The sequence below is a fragment of the Hemiscyllium ocellatum genome, chromosome 9 (genome assembly GCF_020745735.1).
Source record: "Hemiscyllium ocellatum isolate sHemOce1 chromosome 9, sHemOce1.pat.X.cur, whole genome shotgun sequence".
Lineage (NCBI taxonomy): Eukaryota > Metazoa > Chordata > Chondrichthyes > Orectolobiformes > Hemiscylliidae > Hemiscyllium > Hemiscyllium ocellatum.
This window is the reverse complement of record NC_083409.1, coordinates 22,823,755-22,842,121: the sequence shown is the minus strand read 5'-3', so window position 1 is coordinate 22,842,121 and position 18,367 is coordinate 22,823,755. Positions and strand designations below refer to the sequence as shown.

At 44.1% G+C, this 18,367-nt stretch overlaps 1 protein-coding gene across 3 annotated transcripts in view; it reads left to right on the top strand.

Moving 5' to 3' along the window:
• The window catches only part of rabgap1l (RAB GTPase activating protein 1-like), a 489,306-nt gene that overhangs the window by 395,834 nt on the left and 75,105 nt on the right, over positions 1-18,367 (top strand). For all 3 annotated transcript variants that reach the window (XM_060830051.1, XM_060830052.1, XM_060830055.1), the window contains one exon: positions 10,720-10,761. In XM_060830051.1, coding sequence (XP_060686034.1) covers positions 10,720-10,761 — 42 coding nt within the window. The remainder of the gene's footprint in view (positions 1-10,719; positions 10,762-18,367) is intronic.

Sequence of the window (18,367 nt, the reverse complement as noted above, 5' to 3'; positions counted from 1 at the left end):
CATGATTTGGAGATGCTGATGTTGGACTGGGGTGTACAGAGTTAAAAATCTCTCAACACCAGGTTATAGTCCAACAGGTTTAATTGGAAGCACACTAGCTTTCGGAGCGTCGCTCCTTCCTCAGGTGTTGTGATTTTTAACTATGTAGAATGTGCTCCATCAGGGCTACCGTTCAGGTTATGGGCTGGAGTGAGTAGCAGTATCAGGATTCCCAGCTGCAAGGCACCAAATTTACTTCTGTCCAACTGATCCTTATTGTTGCCCAGTGATGAATGCTAATAACTCAGTAGAGGTAGGACCTGAGAAGTGTGTTTTTTTTTAAAAATTAAAAGAACAGTAGATGCTGGAAATAAGAAAAAAAAGCCAGAGATTGCTGGAAAAACTCAGCAGGTCTGGCAGTGTGGAGAGAAAGCAGAGTTGATGTTTTGTGTCCAGTAGGAGGTCATTGAAGCTAAAATGTTACCTTCTGCTTTCTCTCCACAGATGCTGCCTTACCTTCTGAGCTTTTCCAGCAATTGCTGTTTCATGTTTCTGAGCAGTATTTGGCAGCCAGTGGAGTGGAAAGTTTAGGAGATGTTAAAGTCATAGATGTGTATCATAGAGTTGGGGGTCAATTATATGGCACTGGGAGTCAGGAGCATGTGTTATTGTTTCTGGTAGCGATGATGTGTAGTGCTAAATTGTATATTTTCAGATAAATAGTTGAAAGAATCTCCTGGGGTGGAAAGGAATAACACCCAAAAGATGGGTGATGTAGGTGTGGACTTGATAGAGTCGGTTAGGGAAAGGTATTTAACAATTGGGTCAGTAACGCATGGCATGGATGGGACAAAGATGTTTGTTTTTTAAAAAAAAATCAATATCTGAAAGTGGTTAAAAGAATATTTTTAATTTTAAAAAAAAGTTTGAAGGCTGTTTGTGTCACAGATGAATTTGAAATGGTTTACCCTAGAGATAGGACTGGCTTTCCTTCAGTTTCTTGCTGTATTTTAAACTTGGATGAAGACTTAAATTTGACTGTATGGAACACAAGCTCCAAACATTGCTCTGCCAATTCTACTTCTGGGCTAGTGAAGGGGGGTGGCGGGTGTTGTATACAGCTCTTGAAGATGGCCAGGCAATGGACAGATCATTGACAGAAGGAGGGAATCTGTGTTTGCAGCCCAAAGGTCCGAAATGAATACTTTGTGACTGTATTCCCCAAAGAGAAGGAATTGGTGTAGGATGATCTCGGGAGAGGGAGTGTTGAGATTCTACTCCGAGTTTGCTATTAAAAAGGAAGTGTTCTCTTTTAAAAAAAAAAATTGAAGTAGATAACTGCCAGGTCCTGATGGGATCTATCCCAAAATATTGAGGGAGGCAAGAGAACAAATTGCTGGAGCATTGACAGACATTTTTGGATCCACTTTGGCCATAGATGAGGTCCTGGAGGACTGGAGAGTAGACTATGTTGTCCCATTGTTTAAGAAGGGTAGCAGGGATAATCCTGGAAATTGCAGGCCTGTGAGTCTCACTTCGATGGTAGGGAAATTATTGGAAAAGATTCTCGGTGACGCAGTCTATATGCATTTAGAAGCAAGTGGACTTGTTAAAGTTAGGCCGGGGTGGTAGAGCCTCACTAACTTTGAATTGCTTGGGGAAGTGAAGATGATTGAGAGGGAAGTGGTTGATGCTGTCCACATGGATGTCAGTAAAGCCTTTAACCAAGATTCCTCATGGCAGACTGGTACAAAAGGTGAAGTCACATGGTATTAAGGGTGAACTGGCAAGATGGATTCAGAATTGGCTGAGTCATAGAAGGGTAGCAGTGGAAGGATACTTTTCAGAATGGAGGGCTGTGACTTGTGGTGTTCCACAGGAATCAATGCTGGGACCTTTTGATCTGCATAAATGATTTTAAAGAAAGTTCAGCTTGTCTAATTAGTTTGTGAATGGTACAAAGATTGGAGTTGTGGATATTGAGGAGGATTGTCAGGATACAGCAGGATATAGATCAGTTGGAGGCACGGTCAGAAAAATGACAGATGGAGTTTAATCTGGACAAATGAGGTGATGTGTTTTGGAAGGTCGAGTACAGGTGGGAATTATACAGTGGCAGACTTCTGAGGAGTATTGACATACAGAGGGATCTCGGTGTGCAGGTCTACAGATCACTGAAGGTAGATAATGTAGTTCAAAAAGGCTTAAGGTATGCTTGCCTTCATTGGAAGGAGCTGAAAATGTGTTGCTGGAAAAGCGCAGCAGGTCAGGCAGCATCCAAGGAACAGGAAATTCGACGTTTCGGGCATAAGCCCTTCATCAGCCCATTCCTGATGAAGAGCTTATGCCCGAAACATCGAATTTCCTGTTCCTTGGATGCTGCCTGACCTGCGCTTTTCCAGCAACACATTCTCAGCTCTGATCTCCAGCATCTGCAGACCTCACTTTCTCCTCTTCATCGGAAGGAGCACTGAGTATAAGGATGGGCAAGATATGCTGCAGCTTTATAGAACTTTTAGTTAGGCCGCACTTGGAATATTAAAGACAATTCTAGTCACCACACTCGCAGGATGTGAATGGTTTGGTGAGGGTACAGAAAAGGTTTACTGGGATGTTGCCTGGTATGAGGGATTTTAGCTCTGCAGAAAGGTTGGCTGGACAGGGTTTGTTTTCACTGGAATGCAGGGGGTTGAAGGGTGTCCTGATAGAAGTTTATAAGCTTGTGAATGGCATGGATAGATAGAAAGTGTAAGGCTTTTTTCCCAGGGTTAACTGGTCAATTACTAGGGGACACTGGTTCATGGTACTGGGCTGTGGTTTGATTTAAGAGTTGAGAGGCAGTTTTTTTTTAAAAGGGCAAGTGCCTGGAATGCACTGCCGGAGGTGGTGGAAGCAGACACATTAGCAGCATTCAAGAAGCACCTAGACACACGGGAATAGAGAGATACAGATCCTATAATTGAAGACCGTTTTAGTATGGAAGGGCAAAATGTGGCAGCGCAGGCTTGGAGAGCCAGTGGGCCTGTTGCTGTGCAGTATTGTTCTTTGTTTTCTTTGTTCTTTTAGGTATGTGTTCCACTGAATGAGGAAATGAAAGGAATTGAATAATGGAACTGACACTCAAAGACTGGGGGGAGATGTGAATCTGTTAAAATATGTACTGGAATCCCCAAAACTAGTGCTGGTAGAAAGTTTTAGAGAAACAAAAAGCCGAACGATTTATCCAGTTAGTTACATACAACCTAAAGTATGAGACCAAAGAATATATATCTGCTCTAAAGGCAGTGAGAAAGCTGGGTGCAGGTTATGGATGCTGCTTGATAAAGAGTTAGCAATCTGAGATTGTTGCTGTGTGAGGGGGAGAGAGGATATTTTTAATCTGCGTTATCCGGGGAATGTTTGTCTGCTGGGAGTGGTTTAACCAGAGGCCGTTGCATCAATGGTTAAATGCTTGAAGCAGAGGAAAGCCTGACTTTGGGGTTGGAGGGGAGGGCAGGGCAGGTGGTATTACCTTTGAATTTATACAGTAAACTGGCCGTGAATCCTATGATGGTTTCTGCAGATCAAGGTTTTGCTAAATTGATTGTATATCATTTTATCATGGTCTTGCAATTTAATTGTGGTGTTTCACGTTATGTTCTCCATTGATGTTATCCTGTTGCTTTCTCATCACCTTCCGCTGCCTCCATTCCCTGCTTGATTTTGCTCACAGTCCCTGCTTGTAATTCAGATGTTTCCCACCAGCCATCACCTTCCTGGCTGCTCTCTGCAGCATAGTGACCAGAGGGCAAGGTGCGCCGTGACCACAGCTAGCTACAGTTTGGGCAACTCTGCCTGATGGGTGTAATTGAGCATTCCATTGTTGACTGCAGTTTGGACATGCTGAGGGTTGAGGTGATCTGGCGCCTCAGGCTTACTCGAACCATTCTGTTTTTGGCATAGACACGTTTTCTCTGTTCAGGAGAGGAGGGCACTGTGCCCCTGTGAGGGTCAGCATCAGAGGGAGAGAAGGGCACTGATGATAGTAATAATGTCCCTGAATGTGCCTTCAGTTACGGTTCTTCTCAGTCTTTTGGATTGTCTGAAAACAATTTCAGTGCAATTTAACCACCTGGAGCAAGTTGATCTGTGATAACAAGAGGACCTGAAAGTCGTGTGGAATTAGAATCTATAGTGTGGCACTGACGGATATTATCCTCTTCTACAGCAGTTTCAGGAGTCATGATGAATTTACGCTGTTTCCTCATTATACAGCAGCTGCTAGTCTCCCTCTAGTGGATCTCTTTAAACAGCTCAAGAAAAAGAGGGAGAGCCGACAATCTCACAAGTGACAATTACAAAGGTAGCTCAACCCCATTGCTCAAATGTCTTGAATGGGATTTGAACTTTCAAGCTTCTGAGGTGGAGCCAGAGGTGACTCCAGAAGTGGTGGTGTTACAGATTACTCTGGGGAAATGCAGCGAACATTGAAACCTAACACTGCTGCTGACATTAGATTATGATTTGGAGATGCCGGTGTTGGACTGGGGTGTACAAAGTTAAAAATCGCACAACACTAGGTTATAGTCCCACAGGTTTAATTGGAAGCACACTAGCTTTCAGAGCGTCGCTTCTTCATTTTTCATCAGGATCACCTGATGAAGGAGCGGCGCTCTGAAAGCTAGTGTGCTTCCAATTAAACCTGTTGGACTATAACCTGGTGTTGTGATTTTTAGATTAGATTAGATTCCCTACAGTGTGGAAACAAGCCCTTTGGCCCAGCAAGCCCATACTGACCCTCCGAAGAATAACCCATTCAGTCCATTTCCTTCTGACTAATTGACCGAACACTATGGGCAATTTAGCCTGGCCAATTCACCTGACCTGCACATCTTTGGACTGTAGGAGGAAACCGGAGCACCCGGAGGAAACCCACGCAGACACGGGGAGAATGTGCAAACTCCACACACAGTCACCCAACGCTGGCATCGAACCTGGGACCTTTGGTGCTGTGAGGCAGCAGTGCTAACCACTGAGCCGCCCTACACATAACTGTTCCGAGTCAGCTATTATAACTACCTACTATAAATTACTGATGAAGGGTTTTTGTCCAAAACGGCTATTTTCCGGCTCCTTGGATGCTGCCAGACCAGCTGTGCTTTTCCAGTATCACTTTTTTTTTAAGATTACCTACAGTGTGGAAACAGGCCCTTTGGCCCACCAAGTCCACATCGACCCTCCGAAGAGCAACCCACCCAGACCCATTCCCCTACATTTACCCCTGCACCTAACACTGTGGGCAATTTAGCATGGCCAACTCGCCTAACCTGCACATCTTTTGTGACTGTGGGAGGACACCAGAAGAGACCCCCGCAGACACGGGGAGAATGTCTAAACTCCACACAGGCAGTTGCCCGAGGCAGGAATTGAACCCGGGTCCCTGGTGCTGAGAGGCAACAGTGCTCACCACTGAGCCACCATTCTGATCTAAACTCTGGTTTCCACATCTGCAGTCTTCACCTTTGCCTACCATAAATCCATGCCTTTTGGCATTTGAGAATAACTTTTTGTAAGTACAGGAAACGTTGGTATATCGATCTCTTAAAATCACACACCTTTGTAATAAATTCCTCATTATACTGCAGCTGCTAGTCTCCCTCTAGTGGATCTCTTTAAACAGCTCATAAATCAGGGACCCAACAAACTCTCTGCCACCTTATTTTGCCCCACCATCTGGAACATGAGATGGCAGACTTCATGAAACTGGAAGCTCAGACTGGGGAACAATAGTGTTTCCATTTGAAACATTATGTAACTGTTAGACCCCATTTTTGCTCCCATTTCTCCTCCTTTCATTGGCTCACCTCTTTTTTTAAAAAAAAGCTATTTGCTCTGGGAAGGACACCTACTGATCTAAGAGCTAATAAAATAAGTCGTTTAATTAGACAGGGCAGAAGCAGAATGTCTCTGTAGATCTTAATATAAACACTGTTTCTTACAGATGTTAGTGTACTAGTCACTTGTGTGAGAGAATGGGTGAACAGTGCCCTGGTGAAACCAGTAACAGAGTAATGTTACTGAAGAGTGTAGTCCTGGATACTGTGCAAATCTTGCAGAACAACAGCCCCCACTGAAACATACCTTACAGACAATATCCTAATTACCTCCATCACCACCCCATGTATGTCCTATCCCACCAGCCGGCCAAACCCAGCAGAGCTGACAGTTGTGCAGTCCAGAGGAAATTGCCTGGGAGTTGCCAGCATCAAATCCTGATTCTGTGAAATCTCCAGGCATCAGGTCAAACATGGATGCAGAGACCTCCTGCTGATGACTCTGTTCTCCCTTGTGTTGAAAACCTCTTTGTTCTACAATGTGTATTTGTTAAAAGTTTGGAACTAATTAACCAGGTCTTTATATAATATCAGCCTTCACAGTCTTATAAGCAGCATAGCAAGTTACAATTACAGAGCTTGCATCTCTTCAAACCTTTTCAAGCATTTAGGAGCCAAAAGCCACCCAAACAGAACAGCTTGGAATGTACCCCAGACAGATATCTTTAGGGCCCAGCACCAAGTGTGACCCATGCCAATTTGCTGAAGCTAGAACACAGGGCCACTTTTGTGCTCAACATGTGATCAAGCGTAGCGATTTCACAACTGATCAAAGCTGTACAGCCATGAATGATGATGGACAGTTCAACTATCAGGAGAATACTCTACAAATATTCCTATTCTCAATGATCAAGAACCCCAGCATATCAGTGTTAAAATTAAGGCAAAAGTATTTGCAGCTACTTAATCACCAATTAACAGATTCAATTAGTGTTTTATTTGGCTTATTCTGTCCAGGGAAGGAGGGTGGGGTGGGGTGGGGTGGAGTGGCAGCACTGATTAAGGAAGTAATTGTACTGTTGAGGGTATACCTTGAGGGGGCAAGGATGAATTTCATTTGGTTAGAACTGAGAAGCATAAGGAATATGATCCTATTCCTGAGAGTATTTTACGGATTTCCAAATGGCATGAGAGAGCAGCAAATCTGCATGGAAACTATGGGGCTAAAACTACAGTGGGGATATTGCAGAATTTAATAACTCCAAGCTCTTTGAAGAAGCAGCAGTGATGTAATGGACTAGCATAAGGGTGGCCTGGAGGTCTGGATTACAAGGGTTCAGATCACACCATGACAGATAATGAAATTTGATTTTCATTTTTAAAAAAACTGGAATAAAAATCTGGCCTAATGACCATGTGACCACTGTTGATTATCGTTTTTAAAAAGCAAATCTAGATCACAATATTATCCCGTTAGGAAAGGAAATCTGTTATTGTTGCCCATTTATTGTCTACATGTGACACCAGACCCACAGTAATGTGGTTGATTCTTAACCTCTCATGAAATAGTTGAGTAAGACTCTTAACCACTCTGGTTGAGTAACCCACTCCGTTCCAGAGCAATAAGGGATACTGACCCTGCTGTTGACATAGAATACAATGAAAGAATTGGAAAAGTAATAATTTGTACCACTGGCTAAACTGCCCAAATCTGCTGAGGAAAAAATGTGCTACAATCAAAATTGTCACTTTCTGGTGGTGTGGGATGGTGTGACTTTGTTCTAGGCTGGCATCTGCTTCGGAGCTTCTAAGAAAACACATCTTGCAGCTGGTGAACTCCTGTCCCAATGCTGGTGCTATTTGCATTGATCATCAGCTAGTTTTCCACTTGTCGCAATTTTGATACTTAGAACTTTTGTATCTCGATTTAGCATTTTTGCCAAGACCATCCTGCTGCTTCTCCATACGGCTTGATCTTGGGGATATAGCTAATTTCCAGTCTGCAAGCATGATCAACTCAGCCAAGCTGCCTTAGCATGATTTGCAGTGGCATACTTGGTACCTTTTACCCTAGAAAGGATTACCTCAATGGTAACTGTCTGCCTACATTAAACTGTCTGTTTACCCCATGATAAGCTAATAGAGAAAGTGAGTCACAGTGTACAGGGTGTTCTAGCTAGGTGGATAAAGAACTGGTTGAGCAACAGGAGACAGTAGTAATTGAAGGGAGTTTCTCAAAATGGAGAAAGGTGACCAGTGGTGTTCCACAGGGATCAGTGCTGGGGTCAGTATTGTTTGTGATATACATAAATGATCTTACCATTTTTTGGTATGATCGGCAAGTTTGCAGATGACACCAACTGGAGTTGGGCAGAAAGCATAAGGGCCTGTCAAAGAATGCAGGAGAATATAAACTGGAGAGTTGGACAGAGAAGTGTCACATGGAATTCAATCCAGGCAAATGTGAAGCGATGCATTTTGGGAAGTATAATTGTTGAGCGAATAATACAGTGAATAGAAGAGCCTTGGGAAAAGTTGAACTGAGAGATCTGGGAGTGCAGTTGTATTGTACCCTGAAGGTTGCTGCACAGGTGGATTGAGTGATCAAGAAGGCATATAGTATGCTTGCCTTCATCGGACGGGGTATTGAGTATAAGAGCTGGCAGGTCATGTTAAAATTGTACATGATGTTGGTTCGACCGCATTTAGAATACTGTGTACAGTTCTGGTCGTCACATTACCCGAAGGACATGGACACTTTGGAGAGGGTGCAGAGAAGGTTTACGAGGATGTTGCCTGGTATGGAAGGTGCTAGCTATGAAGAGAGGTTGAGTAGGTTAGGTTTGTTTTTATTAGGATAAAGGAGATTGAGGGAGGAACCTGACTGAGGTCTACAAAATTATAAAGGATATAGACAGGGTGGATAGAGACCAGCTTTTCCCTAGGGTGAGGGATTCAGTACTGAGAGGTCTCACTTTCAAGATGAGAGGTGAAAAATTTAAGGGGGATACACGTGGCAAGTACTTCATACAGAGGGTACTGGGTGTCTGGAACGCGTTGCCAGCAGAGATGGTAGAGGCAGGCATGGTAGAATCATTTAAGGTGCGTCTGGACCTGCAGAGTAGGTGGGGAGCAGAGGGATACAGATGCTTAGGAATTGGGTGACAGGTTTCGATAGTAGATTTGGATTGGCTGAGGCTTGAAGTGCCTATTCCTGGGCTGTAAATTTTCTTTGTTCTCTTTGTATTGTGTTATGTTTGCATTGTAGATGCTGGAGATGAATGCTATTAAGGCTTTGTTTTCTCAGTCGATACAAGTTAACCAGACTTTGCTATTCAGCACTGTGCTGAGAATACTCAATTGTGTAGATCAGCGCCCTGGCCCTCTGTGCCTGTTTGGTCAGTCAAAGGTTGCGAGCTACTGTTCCAATATTTATGCGGAGTTCCTCATCAAGGCACAGGTTGTCTGTTGCAATAGATCCAAGTAGCAGAGTTTGCTGACCACTTGTTTGCTGGTCTGTTGTGATAGTTACAAGTCTCCCAATATGATCTAAGATTTCCTTGACATTGTGGAGAATGTGCTGGGAATGCATCTTTGCAATCCATGTATCTTTGGAGGAGCAAATTACTGCGGATGCTGGAATCTGTACAGAAAACAATGCTAAAAATTTCAGCGGGTCACCCACTCATCTCTCTCGGAGTTGGTTATCTATCTGTGCAATGAATGTAAGGAATGAACTAAAGTTCTTTATTAGAGGGTTAACTTCCAGGGGTTGAGAGGGCATCTGTCAAATTTTCTTGTTACTTTGGAAGAATGTTCAGGACAAAAAATTGACATTAGTTAAATCTGGGTTGATGTTGTCTCTCGTGACATTAGACCAAGTCTCAATTTCTACAACCTTTTGCAAATGTCTTATTAGTGTTGGAAGGATAGATGATGGCTTTGTCTTCTGGTCTAGAAGACAGTTGACTCAGTTCTTCTGAAATGTCATCCAGTGAATTTGACAAGAGACTTCGCCATTTAGGTCGATACACAGTATCTTGTTTATTGGTATACTATGGTCCAAGGTTGAGACTTCCAGATAGGTAGAAAAACAAAATTTTGGACATTTTTGGTTCTTCTGTTCAGTTCTCTGAGTATAGCCTTTGATGTCAGGTCATTCTCAGTATGAAACACATTACCAACCTGGCAAAGCTGATCTCTCTGAACGTGTGCTGTCAGATACATATCACTTAGCAAAAACCGTGATGTTGGGAATTTTGTCCTGGCACTTGATGTTACAAATAGCTCTCAGACAGTGAAAATAGATGCTTCTGCTTGATGTTGCAGGTAAGTTGACTTCACTGGGATGTGAGGTGAGCTAATCGGGGTGAAATAGAGCTGAAGACTAACAGAGAAATTAATGGAACAATAGGTGACTATTCAGGAAGAAATATTTCAATTAGAAGCTGCAACAAAAATGAGGGGTTCGCAAAGACCAAGCCAGGGCTCTAGGTAGGCGTAGATGGAGAAGATGTTTAAAAACATGTCAGGTGAATTCTTCAAACATGAAGCAAGTTACCTACAACAAATAGAGAATGAGAGAAGATGAAAGTAGAACTGTCAAAGATAAAATAGTTCACTGGTTGACATTTACAGGGAACCCAAAAATCATCATCCAGCATTGTGAATAGGTGAAGTTACAGGTGAGGGAGGAGAGATCACTGAAATGTTATGATGGCAAGGTCAAATCTTTAAATTGGAGGTGTGGGGAACTGAATCTGAAGAAAGGGCCACAGAATTGGATGTTAAAGGAATAGAGACAGTGGAAGAGTGGGTCCTTAGCTGACTATGTATGAAAAAGTAGGCAAATAGCTAAAACACGCTTTAGTATTTATTAAGTCTAGTGTGATTGAGGACTAACACAATTTCTTGTCTTTCTTCTCAGGGACTGAGCATCATTTTTAATGTGGCACTGGCTCTGCTGAAGGTAAGGTGGAAAAGTAGACTTAATGCATTAAATTTGCTATTTTTAAGCCCTAATCATCTGAAGCCCAAATTTTCTAGTAATCTCTTGTGTGGTCTCTTAGCAAATGCTTTTTGAAAATCCAAATACATTGCGTTTGCTGGCTTTTTTTCTTCATCTGTCCTACTCATGACAGCCTCCACTCATTTGCGCAGTATCTTTTTCTCTTTCATTAAACCAGTGACTCAGTCTAATGGTAATTTATTTATAGTCATGTAGCACGGAGCCCAATCCGTGCCAACCATAATTCCAAACTAAACTAGTCTCATCAGTCTGCACTTGGCCCATCTCCCTCAAAACCTTTCTTCCTTATGTATTTATCGAAATGTCTTTTAAACATTGTAACTGTACCTGCACCTACTGTTTCCTCGAAGTTAATTCCACATACAAATCGCTGTTAAAAAAATTGTTTCCCTTCATGCTCTTTTTAAAATCTTTCTGCTCTCACCTTAAAAGTATGCCCCCTAGTCTTGAAATCCCCCACCCTAGGGAAAAGACATCCACTATTCACCTTTTATCTATACCCCTCATGATTTTACAAACTTCCATAAGGTCACTCTTCTACTACCTACACTCCAGTGAACAAAGTCCCAACCTATTCAGTCGCTCCCTAAACTCAAACCGTCCATTCATGGCAACATCCTGCTAAATCTTTTCTGAACCCTCTCCAGCTTAATAATCCTTTCCTAGAACTGGGCACGATACCCCAGAAGAGGCCTTACCAATGTCCTGTACAACCTCAACATGATGTTCCAACTCTTGTATTCAAAGGTCTGAGCAATGAAGCAAGTGAGCTAAACCCATCTTAACCACCGTGTCTGTATGTGATGCAAATTTCAAAGATTTATGCACCTGAACCCCTGGGTCTCTCTGTTCTACGATACTACTCAAGGGCCTACTATTAATTGTACAGGTCTTGCCCTTGTATGTTTTATTAAAATGCAACACCTCATAATTATCCAAACTAAATTCCATCTGCCACTCCTCAGCGTATTGACCCAATTGATCAAAATCTCCTTGTCCAACAAAAGCGGACCCAGCACTGACCCCTGTGGAACACCACTGGTAACAGGCTTCCAGTCTGAAAAATAACCTTCCACCATCACTCTGCCTCCTGCCATCAAACCAATTTTGTACCCAATTGGCAAGTTCACTCTGGATCCCATGTGCTCTAACTTTACTAATTTAGTTTATCATGCAGAACCTTGTCAAAAGCATCGCTAAAGTCCAAGTCTACTCTCCGGGCAATTAGAAATTGGCAATAAATGGCCAGTGATGCCCTCATCCCATTAATTAATTTTGGGGTGGCATGGTGGCTTAGTGGTTAGCACTGCTGCCTCACAGCGCCAGGGACCCAGGTTCGTTTCCACCCTCGGGCGACTATCTGTGTGGAGTTTGCACATTCTCCCAGTGTCTGCGTGGGTTTCCTCCCACAGTCCAAAGATGTGCAGGTCAAGTGAATTAGCCATTCCAAATTCCCAAAGTGTTAGGTGCATTAGTCAGAGGGAAATGGGTTTGGGTGGATTACTTTTCAGAGAGTCGAAGGGCCTGTTTCCACGCTGTAGTGAATCTAATCTAAAATCTAAACCATGTCCATTACTCTGCCTCCTAAATCTTTTCGGTTTTGTTATGGGGAAGAGAGAGAAACACCAACAGCACAGTGGTCAGCTGTGATTCTTCTCTCGACCCGGAGCACATGTCAAGATACTTTTTTTTCATATATTGTGATACAATAGGTCAGTAATGAGATTATTGTTTTTGTAGCATGATTTGTTTATGGCAATCATTGCAGAATTGTTGTTAGTTTTGATACAATCATTCAGTTCCAGCTCAGCCTTTGTGAATTTCAGCACAGTTGTTGTCAGTTTCAATGCAGACATTCAGTTTCAATGGCTGCGCAAAAGTCATTGCTGTAGTAATGGGTGCTCGCTCTTCCTGAGAAGGACAATTACTGCAGCCCTGGCCTTTAGCACTCTGTATTGAGTCCGTTTCAACTGTCAAAGCTGTTGGCTGGACCCAGACACTTCGGGCAGTGTACATTACTCATGTATTCTCTCCCCTATCCACCTTAAACTAATCAACTCGGTTGTGAGTGCATTGTGCTGACGTTCTGGTGGCCCCAGGAAGTGTCTGCATTTGCTGTGCTGTCTCTCTCCATATTGTGGTCCAGCGGCCATCTTATGTCTCAGCAGGCCAACTGATGACTCGGCAGCCATCAGCCTGCCCTGTGCCATCTCCCACTTCAGTTTCTTCCTCAAAAAAACTCATTCCAGTTTGTGAGAAATTATTTCCGTGCTGGTTTATCCCTAATCATTCCTAGCCCCCCTCGATGCAAATAAATCCTATTTTTCCGAATCACCTCCAGCAACGTATCCACCACCAGAATCAGACTCTCAGGCCTATATCTCTCACATGCTCTGTTACCATGTTCCTTTGTAACAGATTCGAACATTCCCTCAGGGATTGAGGTCAGGGTAACTGACATATCTCTCCCTCTTTACTCTGCCCCTCCTTCCTTGTACATTAGTTTGTGAATGAGTAACAGGTTTAGATTGGCATATTAGATTATGACAAGATTTTAGGAGGGTGGGATTATCCCACTTGGGTCTTTTGAAGGCAGGCAGACTGAACAGAAAAGCGGGATTAGACTGGCTGGGGTATTAAAATGATTGGGGGATTGTACTGGGAAAGCACGCCATATAGGGAGTTATATGATGTGAATAGGTACCACAAGTCAGTGGTGATCTAGAATAAAGCTGTACAGGACAGTAGAGTAAGGACAGGATTCCGTAGAATGCGATCAGGTAAGTTTAAAGGGAATGAAGAGAGATTACAAGAATGTGAGTAGACCAGATAGGATATTAAAAAGAATTGGGAGCAAGCAACAGAATCAAATTAAACCAGTTAGGGCGGCATAGTGGCTCAGTTCTTAGCATTCCTGCCTCACAGCACCAGGGTCCCAGGTTCGATTCCAGCCTGGCGCTAACTGTCTGTGTGGAGTTTGCACATTCTCCCTTTGTCTGCACGAGTTTCCTCCAGGTGCTCCGGTTTCCCCCCTCAGTCTAAAGATGTGCAGGTCAGGTGAATTGGCCATGCTAAATTGTCCATAGTGTTTGATGCATCAATCAGAGGGAGATGGGTCTGGGTGGGTTACTTTTTGAAGGGTCAGTATGGACTGGTTGGGCTGAAGGGACTGTATCCACACTAGGGAATCTAATGAGGTTGAATATTGAAGACAATGGGATAAGGTAAATAGTTAGACTGGGTTGTTAAAGGATATCAAATTATGGTTAAACAGGTGGGATCTTCAAGGGTTTTCAGGAATATGGTATTAGGCTATGACTAAGAGACTTTAGAGTGCAGGTTCATAGCTCCTTGAAAGTGGAGTTGCAGGTAGATAGGATAGTGAAGAAGGTGTTTTAGTATGTTTTCCTTTATTGGTTAGAGTATTGAGTACAGGAGTTGGGAGGTCATGTTGTAGCTGTACAGGACATTGGTTCGACCACTGTTGGAATATTGTGTGCAATTCTGGTCTCCTTTCTGTCAGAAAGATGTTGTGAGACTCGAAAGGGTTCAGAAAAGATTTCCAAGGATGTTGCCAGGGTTGGAGGATTTGAGCTATAGAGAGAGGCTAAACCAGCTGGGGCTGTTATCCCTGGAGCGTCGGAGGCTGAGGAGTGACCTTATAGAGGTTTATAAAATCATGAGGGGCATCGATAGGATAAATAGACAAGGCCTCTTCCCTGGGGTGGGGGAGTCCAGAACTAGTGGGCATAGGTTAGGGTAAGAGGGAAAAGTTTGTGAGAAAATTCTATCTCAGGTGCTCATTGTGGTTCTGTTGCCGAGCTGGGAATTTGTGTTGCAGACGTTTCGTCCCCTGTCCAGGTGACATCCTCAGTGCTTGGGAGCCTCCTGTGAAGTGCTTCTGTGATCTTTCCTCTGGCGTTTGTAGTGGTTTGAATCTGCCGCTTCCAGTTGTCAGTTCCAGCTGTCCGCTGCAGTGGTCGATGTGCTTATTGATTGAGTCTGTGGATGAGTGCCATGCCTCTAGGAATTCCCTGGCTGTTCTGTTTGGCTTGTCCTATAATAGTAGTGTTACATAGGACAAACAGGAAGACAACTAACGATCTGCATCCATGAACACTAACTAGCCACGAAAGGACACGACCAGCTATCCTTCGTAGCCACACATGCAGATGACAAGCAACATGAGTTTGACTGGGACAATACTACTATTATAGGACTAGCCAAACGGAGAACAGCCAGGGAATTCCTAGAGGCATGGCACTCATCCATAGACTCAATCAATAAGCACATCGACCACTGCAGCGGACAGCTGGAACTGACAACCGAAAGCGGCAGATTCAAACCACTACAAATGCCGGAGGAAAGATCACAGAAGCGCTTCACAGGAGGGTCCCAAGCACTGAGGATGAGGGGGGGAAAATATGAGACACCTACGGGGCAACGTTTTCAGAGGGTGGTGTGTGTATGCAATGAGCTGCCAGAGGAAGTGGTGGAGGCAGGTACAATTGCAACATTTAAGAGGCATCTGGATGGGTATATGAATAGGAAGGGTTTGAAGGGATATGGGTCAGGTGCTGGCAGGTGGGACTAGATTGGTTTGGGATATCTGGTCGGCATGGACGGGTTGAACCAAAAGGTCTGTTTCTGTGCTGTATGTCTCTATTACTCTTTAAACACATTTCTAACAGATCAAGTAGGCAGAACAGTGATAGCCGACTAGTTGGGAAATGAGCTGGAAAGGGATTCGAGGGAATGCAATATTAAATAGCACAGAATGAACTGGAGAGCGGAATATATTGGTAAATATTATGGGGTATAGAAAATGAGCAAGAGAATCTGATTGAAGGGGGGGATTTTTAAAAAACTTTTCTTGATGTAAGTGTAGCTGGCTAAGTCAGATTTATTGCCCCTGTTCCAATTATCCAGATGTGACAGTAAAGAGTTGACCATACTACTGTGGGTCTGGAGTCATGTAAACCAGACCACGTAAGGATGGCAGATTTCATTCTCTGCAGGATACTGGTGAATCAGATGGGATTTCATAATTGACACTGGTTACATGATATTCAGTAGAATTTTAATTCCAGGTCTCCTTTGTTTTTATTATTATATTTGAATCCCGCCATCTGCCATGGGGGGAGGTTGGGGGCGGGGGATTCAAACCCATTCAAAAATTTGTCTTTGTTCTGGATTACAGGTTTAGTGACATGGCAACTATGCCACACTGTGCAAGAGAGGGGAGTTAGACTGGGTGGGATATTAAAGGGAACGTGCAGGAAAGTAGAATTGGGCCAGAGGGGGCATTCAAAGTTATTGCAAGAGAGCTTAGTTTTGGTGTCATGAGATGATGCGTTAAGAATGTAAATAAATCTTTAATTCACTCCTTCACCAAGGTTTATCTAGCTTTTAAGGATGAATGGTACTTGACATATTCAAGGAAATGAAAAATGTGTTGCTGGAAAAGCGCAGTAGGTCAGGCAGCATCCAAGGAGCAGGAAAATCGACGTTTTGGGCATAAGCCCTTCAGGAATGAGGAGGTTGTGAAGCAGGCTAAGGTAAAAGGTAGGGAGGAGGGACTTGGGGGAGAGGCGTTGGAAATGCGATGGGAGGGGCGTTGGAAATGTGATAGGTGGAAGGAGGTTAAGGTGAGGGTGATAGGCCAGAGAGGGGGTGGGAGCGGAGACATCGGGAAGAAGATTGCAGGTCAAGAAGGCGGTGCTGAGTCCGAGGGTTGGGACTCACCCCACCAACCTCCAGATACATCATATCATCCGCCGTCATTTCCGCCACCTCCAAACAGACCCCACCACCAAGGATATATTTCCCTCCCCTCCCCTATCAGCGTTCTGGAAAGACCACTCCCTCTGCAACTCCCTCATCAGGTCCACACCCCCCACCAACCCAACCTCCACTCCCGGCACCTTCCCCTGCAACCGCAAGAAATGCAAAACTTGCGCCCACACCTCCCCCCTTACTTCCCTCCAAGGCCCCAAGGGATCCTTCCATATCTGTCACACATTCACCTGCACCTCCACACAAACCATGTACTGCACCCGATGTGGCCTCCTCTACATTGGGAAGACAGACCGTCTACTTGTGGAATGTTTCAAGGAACAGCTCTGGGACACCCGCACCAACCAATCCAACAGTCCCGTGACTGAACACTTTAACTCCCCCTCCCATTCAGCCAAGGACATGCAGGTCCTTGGCTGCCTCCATTGCCAGACCATGGCAACACGATGCCTGGAGGAAGAGTGCCTCATCTTCTGCCTAGAAACCCTCCAACCTCAAGGGATGAATGCAGATTTTTCCAGCTTCCTCATTTCCTCTCCCTCCACCTTATCTCAGTCCCAACCCTTGGACTCATCACCGCCACCTTCACCTGCAATCTTCTTCCTGACCCCTCCGCTCCCACCCCCTCCCCAGCCTATCACCCTCACCTTAGCCTCATTCCACCTATCGCATTCCCAATGTCCCTGCCCCAAGTCCCCCCTCCCTACCTCTTATCTTAGCCTGCTTGGCACACCCTCCTCATTCCTGAAAAAGGGCTTATGCCCGAAACGTCGAATCTCCTGCTCCTTGGATGCTGCCTGACCTGCTGCGCTTTTCCAGCAACAAATTTTCAGCTCTGATCTCCCGCATCTGCAGTCCTCACTTTCTCCATATTCAAGGAAATGTTTTACGTAGACGTTTGAACAGGCACGGAATGAGGTGATAGTGACCGGGTGCAAGCAGATGGGTTTAGTTTAGAATGGCATCATGGTTGGCACAGCCATCGTGGGTTGAAAGGCCTATTCCTGTGTTGTATGGTTCTGTGTTTACCCCAGCTGGAACCAGCATTAATTTATCAACACTTAGGTTACCCTCCAACTCAGTTCTCCCCAAATCATCCAGGAAATTTTGTGCAACATCATTAGCTTTATGTAATCCCGCTCCCCCCACTTTAAAGTTGATATATAAATGCTTAACTCTGCACTCATCTGTGCAGAACAAGTTAAGCAGCACATCATTAATGTCTCAAGTCACTTCAAAAAATGTGCAGCCGAGAATATACAGACAATCAGTATTGAACATTACCCACAGCAGTGACCAGAGGTTGCACATTGTATCCGAAAGGAATTTCCTATTTGCCTCTGACAAGTTGATGGAATCATAGAATCCACACAGTGTGGAAACAGGCCCTTCGGCCCAACAAGTCTATACCGACCGTCCGAAGAATACCCCACGCAAACATTGCCATTACTCTACGTTTATGCCTGACTAATACATCTAACCTACACCCCCCTGAACACTTGGCAATTTAGCATGGCCAATTCACCTAACCTGCACAATTTTTTCAGTGTCCAGTTTTCTTGCATAGCTAGTCTATGCGTGACTGCGGTTAGTAGATAAAAGTTCTTGCTGACCCAAAGCAAGGCCATAGTGCTTGCTACTTCCTTAAACATAATTAGAAGCGAGGTACATTCCAACAACGAGGAGCCAAAGCCAGCACTCCATGGATGTCAAGGTGTGTAGAGAATATGATGAAATAATGGGCGGCATG